General features: G+C 38.3%; 1 protein-coding gene across 2 annotated transcripts; it reads right to left on the reverse strand.

Moving 5' to 3' along the window:
- Positions 1–1263: 1263 nt before the first annotated feature.
- LOC109097674 (cdc42-interacting protein 4 homolog) lies at positions 1264–10109 on the reverse strand. Of its 2 annotated transcripts, XM_042717467.1 has the most exons (16): positions 9939–10109; positions 9644–9846; positions 8531–8646; positions 7907–7960; positions 7107–7254; positions 6962–7024; positions 5998–6102; positions 5783–5911; positions 5537–5683; positions 3752–3913; positions 3605–3628; positions 3198–3307; positions 2582–2714; positions 2464–2513; positions 2171–2301; positions 1264–2058 (listed from the first exon to the last, which is right to left on the reverse strand). In XM_042717467.1, the coding sequence occupies exons 2-16, from the start codon at positions 9665–9667 to the stop codon at positions 1916–1918; spliced, it is 1539 nt and encodes a 512-aa protein (XP_042573401.1). In that variant the 5' UTR covers positions 9668–9846; positions 9939–10109; the 3' UTR covers positions 1264–1915. The 2 variants fall into 2 exon arrangements, with proteins under 2 accessions (XP_042573401.1, XP_042573400.1); XM_042717466.1 differs by having other exon boundaries at positions 9644–10109.
- Between the last annotated feature and the right edge of the window lie 1674 nt (positions 10110–11783).

Consider the following 11783-nt stretch of genomic DNA (forward strand, 5'->3'; position numbering starts at 1 on the left):
TTTATCTTGTGTTAACCTGGTAAACGTCCTATTCCTCTGAACACTTCCTTATATTCCTTTACCCAGTCACTGTGCATAGCTCCTGTTGTAGTTGCATCTTTCCTCTTCTCTTTCGTTGTTACTTCTTTATTTATGACATGGACTCTCTTTATTAACCCAAGCTGCATGCATGTTTTCAGTCCCAGTATAGCTTGCTTGCTTGTTTGTTTCCACAAGCACAAAAGAAGCGTACTTCTATTTCCCATTATAGGACAGACTGACTCTACATTCTCCCTTCGTGGGTATGGTCTTGTTGTCATAGGTCACATACCCTGGGCTTTTTTCTCAGTCTTTGAAAGTCTTTCATGGGCAGGATGTTTACCTGTGCCCGTGTCTAGTTTCAATGAAACATCAGTACCATTTACGTCCATGTGTGCTATCCACTCATCAGCTGAAGCAGTTTGTCCTTCTTCAATTAAGTCCACGAAGACAGGTGCTTCCACATCTTCAGTGTCACTTCTCTTTTCTAGAAGCTGCACTGTTTTCTTTGAATAACAGCACATCGCAAAATGATTTTTTCCACCCCAATTCCTGCAGTCCTTTCCGAAAGCTGGGAATTTTCTCGGTGCATGTTTATTGCCAACCTTTCCACAGCCCTTACTCTCTTGGCTTGGCTTTTGCTTTTTCTTCTCTGACTTGGCTCTTTCAGAAGCACTTCGAACTGCATCCACTTCCGCGGTCTCTTTCTCATCACTGAAAGTCTTTAGCTGTGCCATCGCACATTTTGACGCTTGGCAAACTTTTATTGCCCTTTCTAATGTGAGGTCAGTTTCTTTCAACAATTGCATCCTCACTGTTTTATCTTGTACTCCTATTACTATTTGATCTCGAATCATGGAGTCACACAGCGTGCCAAAATTACATGACTGGCTTTTCAATCTTAAATCCATAACATACTGTTCGATGGATAATTTCTCAAACTTCACTACAACACCAAAAAAATAACCTTCTTATTCCTCATTTAATACAAATGTTAAACACTTGCTCAAATTTCTCTACCACGGCCTCATACTTATCTTTTTCTTCTTCCGTGAAGACAAATGTTATACACATCCAGTGCACTGTGTCCTGCCACTGTTAGCAGCAATGCTGTTTTCCTCCGTTCATTACCATCCAGCCCAATGGCAAGCGCATAAAGTTTCCAATTCTTGTTGACATTTCCTGTCAACTTCAATTCATCCTGTGAACGGTACCATGTATTAATGAGGCTCACACACCGAGTACTGCTATCAGAATGAATTTATTCTGCACTTAAACACAGTCCTGAACTTGGCTTATAGCCTCCTTATACTGCCATCTAGTGGCCTCTTATCATGGAACACATATCAATACAACATCATATCACAGAATGATCCCACGCAACAAAAGTTATATATTACAAGTGTTCTGGGGGTTAATGTTCAAACTGGAATTTAATGAAAATTCCGACCTTGACTGTTGGTCCTTGTGCACAGCTGCTTGAGCATTTAAAGTGATTAATAAACAGAATATCAGCATTTGGTGTGGACACCAATATAGAAAATATTCAAATTATCGTTTTTGGGTTAAACAGATCTTTAAAATAAATACGCCAATCATTCAGCACACAGCTGGACACACTTGACTGTATTTAAGCTTCATGAAGTTACAATGCGATACAAAGGCTTCTACATGCAATAACAAACACAACAGTAAAAAAAAGAACGGGAAATCCATTTTAAAACTACAGATGTGCAGAAAATCACCAGAAGCAGCATAATGCGTACTGACAGAAAAGAAAGAACTCAAAAAGTGCAGCATAAAAGTAAATACACTCCCCGTGACATAAAAACAAAAGAGTTGATGGAGTCAGATGAGCACAGCTCACACTCCCGTGAAACACACCATCAGCTGTTTTCTACATGATCTGGATGTAGGACGCTGGCACGTATCCCACGTCTCCATTGGCCCTCTGAACTCTGACCCAGCCGTCGCCCTGATCCTCCTGCATCAGACTCAGCTGCTCGCCCACCTGCATGGACACGGCGCCCTCGCTGCCGCCTGAAACACACACACACACACAGATGCTCACGAGGAGACCGGAGGGATCTGGATGTCTACTGAACGTTAAAAGAACAAACAAGTGACAAAGTGCACAAAGAGAACACCTCACCATCAAAGTCATAGAGTGCCGTGCACTGACCGATGGGCACGTCAACGTCAAAGTCATCGTCAAATTCACATTCATAGATGTTGTCTGACGGAGACACGCTGGGATCGCTCACCACGGTGATGTACTCTGAACTACACACACATTAAACTGGTTAAAATCATACGAGGATGTAAACAAACACATCTCAGGTCAAACCAATGATCTTCAGGAGAGTTTGGTGATCTGGCCCTGAAAATGTTTTCACAACACACACAATCCCACATAAAGACAGACGTGTTTGCTGATGGACCAACCTGGCAGGATAGTGCTGCAGCGTCCCACCGCCGGCTTCAGTGAGCTGAACCTGCAGAACACACGTGTGTTTACATGTGTGTAAATGCTACACATGTGTGTTTGTGTGTGTGTGTGTACCTGGTATTTGTTGAGCTCTCCTCTCAGTCTGGCGATGTTATGAGCAATCTGTATGATCTGAGGCTGAAGGCTGGACGGATCTCCAAGCTGAGAGTTCTGCTCATAAACACCCTTCATCTTCATCAGAGCCTCGCTGACAGACAGACAGACAGACGGTGTGAAAGTGTTAATGTGAAGTGACCAAAATAACCAAACGTTAGGAGTCTTTGGTCACGGTGATATTACTACGGTCAAAAATAGCAAATATCAAATGCACAAAATGCCAGAACGTTAATTTAGGAGATTCACTCCTGTATTTAAATGTGGTTATCACTCCTGAAACTTTACAGTCTGAGCAACACGGCCTTAATGTGGCTGTAGTCATGGAAGCGTAATCAGTGTGGCTGTAGTGAATGAACATGCATATTTTGAACCTGCTAATGCTTAAACCAATGTAAACATGTTCACCTGTTTTCCTGTATTAACATGCTTAAGCATAAACTGAGCGACACAGCTATATTTCTGGATGTTACCCTGATTTCTAGGATTAACCCGTTTTATTCTTTGTTTGAAGTATGGTAGTTATGGGGTCGTGGGTTACTGGTTTGCATGATCGGTGGTAGTTGTGCTGGTGTACCTCTTCTCCGTCTCTCTCTGCAGCTCCTTCTGGATGTCATTGATCTTCTCCTGCAGACGACGACTCCTCTGATCCGGAGGGAGACGAGAGAGATCCTCCAGCGAAGGCGGCTTCACACACACACACGCACACACACACACACACAGATCAATACTACACACACTAAACACTCAGACTGACTGCTAGTACATACTCTTATCAAAGATACTGAGTACGTTAATATACTTTAATCTTACATCAACCCCTCAAACCTCCCAGAACAAAAGTTAGTATGAAAGTTTTGCATTGTTTGTGACACATCTGTATGCAGATTTCAAGCAAAAATGAGTTTGACCACACTGTCCCCACCTGGATTCATATCACTTAAGGATAAAAATGAAAAATGAAACATGCATAAAGCTGCTCACCATGTTTTTATCCGGAGACGTCACCTGAAAATATTAACACATGCACAAACGTAACTATGCATATATGTACAAATACATCATATATATATAAACTATCAGTGTGATGATGGTTTACAGTAATTACTGCAGTATTCTGTTTGTGTGTACCTTGTTTTTCTTGTGGAAGAGCTGTTTGATGCGCACTTTCGGCAGGTGTGTCACGGTGTTGTCAGATGCAGCAGCTCTGACTGTCTGACTGTAATCCTCAAACTCCACGTCAGCAGGAGGCACTGCGCCCGATCGGTACTGCTCTATGAGAGCCAAAGTCTCCTACACACAAACACCACATCAGTGCCGCAAATCACAGAAACACTAGATGATTTAAAGGGGACATCGGATGAAATTTTCACTTTTTTAAATCTTTAAAAATGTCTTTTAGGTTTCTGGCGTGTCTGCCAGCTCAGAAAAGCTGAAGAGAAGACACACAGCCAGTTGGTTATGGGCTGTCTGAGTCTGAAACTGTCATCCAACGAGTTTCAGTTTGCAGCTGGTTTCTACGTAAATAGCGAACTATATGAATAAGACCACCTCAGAGCCGTTTACAGATATATACACTCATCTTGTGTCTACGCCCCACATAAGAGAGGGGCGGGGCGGGCAGAGCTCATTAGCATTTAAAGGGACATGCACCACAAAGTGTCGCTGTGAACAGAGCTGTTTTTGACAGGGTAAAAAGGGTTGTTTTACACGACCATTGAGGAATTGAAACCAAAGTATGTTACATTTCACGAAGACTTTAAAGAATCATACCAACTTCTGGAAAATGGGCATCCGATGTCCCCTTTAATTAAACTTATCAGAGATTTACACGAGCTGTGAAGAAGCAATATCTGAGCAATATCAGTTTCATCTAGAGGTTTATCATTTTTAGATGCCACAAATTGGCAAATATGATTATCCTCATGCTCAAAAAACTCAGCTGAAACTTTAAAACGCAATGTATTTTCATGTACAATTTCTGTATTAAAATAATTATATTTTAATTGTGTAAAACATTATGTAGAAAATATTTTGTATCTGTTACATCAACATGTTTTTTCTGCTCACTACAGCACTGTACGTTAGATACATTTATTTAAATGAAATTATTTTTATCAAATTATTTATATTAATCACTTATATCAAAATCTATATATTTTTAATAAATATTCTATATATGAGTTAAGTATTTATTTTAATCAAAATGTATTTTAATTCAAATATTTAATTATTTATTTTAAGCAACAGTTTGAGTATTTATTTATTTTAGTCACAATGTATTTACTGTAATAAAATTGTACATATTGTTTAATTCTTATTTTGTATGTATTTATTGTATTATTTACTGTAATACAATTGTACATATTGTTTAATAATTCTTATTTAAATTAACTGTTTACTGTAATACAATTGTACATATTGTTTAATAATTCTTATTTAAATTAACTGTTTGAACTGCTCATGGTGCAAAAAAAATCCAATTTTTCTTTTTATTATTTTAATTTATTAAATAATTATATGCCCTTGATCTACGTAAAAAAAACAATATGTACTAGTAATTATTTTTTTATCATTTATTCACTTACTGAAAACCCCTGATCTAGGTTAATGCAACAGCATATACAGGAATAAGTAAATATGAACTGGAGAGATGCTGGAGAAATATGAAGATCCCTCTCCAGTGAACACACATGACAGTGGAATGATGTACAGTCACATGACCACACTCACACATTCCTGCAGCTCACGTCAAACTACTGTCAGAGCTCACCAACTTCCTTCAGGGTGTCACCAACAAACTTAAGCTATGATCTTTCCATGCAAACTGCAAGGACATCTGATGTGTGTGTGTGTGTGTGCGTGCGTGTGTCTGTGTGTTTGTGAGAGTGTGCTTTTGTGTGCGAGTGTGTGCACCTGTTTCTCATTGATGTTCCTCCCGGTGGAGATGATGGCATCCAAACACTTGTTGATGTTGGGCAGCATGTTCTTCTCGGTTTCGGAGAACTGCACGTAGCCGTCGGCTAACAATTTGATGCACCGCTCCTCCATTTCCTGCAGCTTCTGTGAGAGACAGACAGACAGACAGACAGACAGGAAGTAGAGCTTGTAATATTCCAGTCAGGCTGATTATCTCGCTGATGAGAGCAGACCATGACGCACCTTATACACAGACGGGATCTCTGAGTGGTACAGGTTGTTCTGTTCCTGGTTGTATCTCTGCAGCTGTGAAGCGTACTCATTCTTACACTCATCAGCTAAGTGCACGCGGAAGTGAGCATGCTGTTTGGCCTAAAACACACACACACACACACACACAGCATCTGTTACCCATGATGCATGAAGTGTAAGTGTGTGTGTGTGTAAGGAGTCTGTACCTTCTCCACGTCTGCTTTGGTGGCGCTGACCTCCTGCTGGACTCTCTCTGTCTGCTGATTGGCCTTCTCTGCTTCTCTCCACTCCTTCTCAAAACGCTTCTTACTCTGGATGGAAAACAATCAACACAAATGAGCATCAATTAGTGTTAGCTTTTGACCCACGGTACATTGTAAATGTTTCAGATTTTATAGCTCATTTATTACTTCAAACGTATATAAAGAATCAGAAAATCCGTCCGTCATGATCAGATCAGGTGCTGTGATGTGTGCTGCTGTGTTTCTGTGAAAAAAAGCCCTAACATGACTGGAAAAACTACAATACATTTTCATGACTCAAAACGAACTAAAATAAAATACTAATGTGCAAAACATTAGTTTGATCCACAGTATACTGAAGTCTTGTAAATGTTACAGCCCACTTCATTAACATGTATAAATGATAAGAAATCAATCAGTTACTCATGATTGTTTGTGTGCAGGTGCATATCATATTAAATGCAGCGTTGCCAAGTCCACGGGTTTCCTGCAGAATTGTAAACTAAACTATTTTCAATGAACTAAACTATAATAAAAATGAGCTGAAATTAATTAGTTATTAATTATTGACTTATTATTTATGTTGTATTTCTATTTTAGTTTTAGTTATTCTTATGTTAAGTTTTTCTTATATATATATATATATATTATATATATATATATATATATATATATATATATATATATATATATATATATATATATTTTTTTTTTTTTTTTTTTTTAAAGTTAATGCTTATTTTATTTTAATTAACCAAAATGTTTTCCATGTTGTTAGTTTTAGTTAACAACAGTAACCATGTGCAAAACTAAACTGCAATTAGTGAAAACAAACCAGAACTAAATCAGAAAGAAAAACTGAAAACAGCAATACAAGCTATTTTAAGAGTGTAAAACTATAATAACTCCGGTCATCACGTTCACTCACAGTCTCCAGCAGTTTGAAGCTGCTCTCCAGGTTCTGCTGAGCCTTCTTCACCTCACAGAGATGCTGCAGCAGAGAAGAACACATTCACAGTCAGCATCTCGTCAAAGACGCATCTGAATGAAGTGAAGATGTTCTGCAGGCTCACGTTCTTGCGCTCCTGTCGCAGCTCCTGCAGGTTTCTGCTGAGCTCCACGCAGATGTTCACCGTCATGATCTCGGACAGCTGCTCTCTGTGAGCCGCGTAATTGTTCAGCTCGTTCAGCACATCCTGAAACGGCTGCTGATTGATCAACCTGCGGAAACACAGTCAACAACACCACCACATTCAGGGCTGAGCGGCGCACACACGACACGAGAAGACCAGCGCTTCTCCCGCGGGACAGTAAACACTGTTTCATCGAGAAACAAACAGACAAAGATGTGTTCTAAGTTATGAACACGTTATTTGTTAATGTTCTCAGAATGTTCAGAACATCCCGTTTTTAAATTGTTTAACAATATTTTTTCTTAGTTATGCAAACGTTATATTTTCACAAACAATATGGGAACTTGTGAGTGTTCTCTGAAACAAATAGTAAGCAGTAATGCTTATGAAACATTAGACGGGTGTCCAGCTGAAATGTTTCAGAATAAACATTCCAGGAATGATGTATAAATGATGCTAAAGTTTTGAGAGCATTAATGAAGAGCAGATCACTTTGAACTAACGTTCTGTTAATGTTACTGGAAGAACGCTTGTTCATAACTTTGAGAGAACCTTGTCTGAGAACGCTTCCTGTTATCTGGGCAGTGCTTCACACTTGGATTCACAAAGTGTCTGAAAACAAGCAGCTCTGTCAGAAACACGGGAAATATCTGAACTGAACTCAAAACGGTTGAGAAGCAGCGCTGCAGACGGACAGCGGAGAGGCTGAAGATCGATGTTTATTTGCCTAATCGACTCACTTTGTGTCCTGATCTTCTTTGACGCCGCGTCTGGAATATTTCTTAGAGAGGTTCCTTCAGGGAAACACACACACAAAACAGGTTGAAGCAAGGAGAAACATGTTAACCCTGACCACCAGCGGCCTTCAAGAACACAAGATCAAACACCACTTTAACAAAAAATAAACAATATTGGCAGTTTTTGCAAACACTGTTGAGTTGACAAACAAAATGATGGGAAGTGAAGTCTATAGAAAAACTTACAGAAAAAATTTAAAAAATTATAATAAAAAAAAAATTAATTAATTAAAATAAATAATAATACAATTCCGCTAAAATTTAATTATACAAATAAATTCTTAAAATAAATAAAAACATATTGAAATAAATAAACTAAATAAAACTGATGTAAAAGAAATAATAAATCTAACACTACAGGACAATAGTGAGTAGAAAAAGCTAAATATATTTTAAACATGTTTATAATATAAATTCTTCTAAAATTTTAATTGGGTCTTTATTTATGAAATATGTCGTTCCCGTTCAAATTTCAGGATGGGACTCTCTCGAGTGAAGATGGTCATATTTAGGGGTTTGTGGCATCAGAAAGGCTGGACACCTCTGATTTATGCTGCAAACACAAACCTGAGCTGTTTGGCGTAATTCTGCTCGACCTCGGCTCTGTCTTTGACAAACTTCACGTATCGCTCCAGAAGATCCAGTCCGCTCTGAGTGTGTCTCTCGATCACATCATGCTGGTCCTGCAGACACACCATACACAGACTTCTGAGAGAGTGTGTGTGTGTGTGTGTGTGTGTGTGAGAGAGAGGTATGTAAGACATTCAGCTCTCATAGGTGTGTAAGGTGTGGTGCATCGAGTGTGTCTCTCTTTTCCCACGTGCATCTCTCAAACTAGCTTGACGGGTTGATCTTCTTCACACTTGCAGCGACAAGATGACCTGAAGGATTCAGCATTAAATTCATGCAACTACTATTGCTTTTAAAAAGAGCTAACTATAAATATTACAACCTAACTCTACTAAAATGGTTCAGAAGAAACGCACACCACTGTATCTTACACTCAGATGAGTCTGTATTTAAGCTCTTATTCATTAGACACCCGTCTATTTTAAAAGGTAAGTGTGTGCGCTCACTGATCCACTTCCTGTTGGTCCAGAAACCATTCCAAAGTAATGGAGATGAGAAATAGTTGGTCTGATCTTTACTGCCATTCAGAGATGATCAGACACTAGTCGTTCCCTAAACCAGTTTAACCTGAAGTAAAACCTGAGACAGTGAAAGTAAATCACAGAAAATCTGTCACGTGACTTAAAGAAAGAATACTAGTATAAATGTAGGTAAACACACACACAAAAAAAGGTTCAGTGTTGGGACCCTTTTAATTTATTCATAGACGTTTAAAATAATAAATGCGGTCTGTAGCCTACTTTTTTCACGCAAACATCAAGCACGCATTTATCACTTTATGCGAATTGGTTTCAAATATCAATACCACACTTTCTGGGTCACAATGGTTGAATTTACAAAAATTATCAACATAAAAATCGGAGTCGTTACATTTTTACTTTCAAATAAATGGTTTACTAGTCAGTTCATGTGTGCATTGTTGGTGAAAGGTCGGTTTCACCTACCGCTTTATTTAAATTTACATTAATTATGAATATATGCGCATATATATTTAGTTATGACATAATCTCGGACAAGTAAACTATACTTTTTAAATCATAATAAACTTACCCAAAGATCTGAACCCCAATCCATGATCTCTGACAGGTCAGAAAGAAAACCACTGCAGCCTGTCAAATAACTCAAGACATGAAACTCAAGGAAGTTCGTTTGAACTCAAATGCCTTTCCATAAATAACCGCGTGTCTCTCTGGTGAGAAGACTTATTTCCCCGTGAAACACGGCTCTCTCTCGTTTCCACCAGGTGAAGAGTCCTGACAGTGAAGAGAAGTGTTGAGTACTGTGGGACTCTCTCATCTGACCTCAGCACGCGCCTGCAGCGCGATCGAGTTTCAGCACATCACACCTGTTCACAGGTAACTCCTCTGATTCTGCTTCTGAACCATTCGATGTTCTTCTGACATAGGTCTATAGTGCCATTTCAAACTTCATTAAGAAATAAAATTAAAACACTGGCAAAATGGAAGATATTTATGATCCATGATGACAGTGTTGTTTGTGATCAGGTTTGTTATAATACTACACTGACATCTACTGGATCAGAAAAGTTAATACAAACGGCTCCTAAATCGAGGTGGACGAACTATGAGCCAATCACAGCCGCTTGATGTCAGGTGGTTGGACCAATCACAGTCGCTTAATGACTGAATGGACCAATCACTGTTTTTAATATTATTATTTTTTTAGCCATTCTTATGTGTGTCAGGTAAAGGACACAAGAGCTGCGTGATAAAATTGTCATTTAGCCATGTTTGTGATGGCCTTATATTCTAAATGATTGAATCAAAGAGATAATAGTTTAAGTCAGTGGCTCTGAAAGTGTGGTACTCAGGCTCCTTATAGTGCTATAATAACAGAATCAAAATGTATCAAAGTCGAATTCTGCTGGTATGCAAAACACGTACTGTATAGAAATTCAGATTCGTTAAGGTTTTTGCTGTTACTGTGGCAGCCATTAACAGAACAGCTTAAGCTGATGCACATTTTTATATTTAGACATATTGAGAAAGTTTACGTTTTATTAATTCAGTCAATGTTTTTATCCTGTTTTAACATTTTCTGTTTTGGACAGCATCCAAATGGAAGTTATCGTTCATGGCAGCGCTCATCAGTTAAGCCCCGTTCACACCAAGACCGATAACCATAATGATAACGATATAGTTCTAAAAATCGTTCTCAATATTAAAGAATTGCAGAGTCCACACCACAACTATAACAATAAAGGCAAAAAGAAACGATATCATTGGAATCACTTTCAGAACAATTTTTTTTTCCAGATGATGAATGATAAAAATATTGACAGCCAATCAGAATCAGTCCTGCTGTCACAAGCTCGAGAATTTAAAGCGGCAGACAAGCGTGCGCTTGGAATAAACAGACGATATCGTTCGCTGGTGTGGACGCTGATATCGCTATCTTTATAGTTTTCGTTTTTTGTGTGAACGGGCCTTTACTCAGGAAAAAAGTGGATGAAAACATTTAACACAGTAAACAGTTTAAAATGGAAATGGTTGTCATTTGCACTGCTTAATTCTGTTACAAGCTGTAGGAATTATTCACCTAAATATTCATTCAATTAAAACACACACAACATGAGACATTTTACCAACCCACATTACAGTCACATAATGGTACAGCTTTGCAACTCTCAATACATCTGATCATCAGGTGTCATTGTTCGACAGCATTTTGTTGTGTTTCCACTGCACAGTGACAAAACATTCAAATATTTGACTACCTATAATGGCTGATAAAGTAGCGTTTATGAGCGCAGCACTGTTTTGTGTACTGCGGTTCATCTGCTGTCAGAGAATGATTGAGCATTTTTAATAAGCCTGTCTGTCATGCCTGTTTTCATTCAGACCAATGCAGAAATCAATATTTTGTGAACCGATAAGAAGCTATATTAGCCATAAGAAGCTAAAATGACTTCTAAAAATCTAAACAATTAGGATATATTTATGTTTTAAATTAATATAATAATTGAAACATTTGACTTATCCCTTTTACTAAAAATGGTTTAAAGGCTTACAATTGATGTTCATCTTCTTTTTCTTTTTTTTTTACTGTTTGTTTTGTGAAACCTGCTTCACCTGAACTGTAAATCATTTCATTTTACGGTTTAATATGTTAGCATAGACATTGCCCTACCCTGCTCATAGTCTTCATTTTATTTGTGTGGCTCTTAAAA

This window comes from Cyprinus carpio, chromosome B1, assembly GCF_018340385.1.
Source record: "Cyprinus carpio isolate SPL01 chromosome B1, ASM1834038v1, whole genome shotgun sequence".
Lineage (NCBI taxonomy): Eukaryota > Metazoa > Chordata > Actinopteri > Cypriniformes > Cyprinidae > Cyprinus > Cyprinus carpio.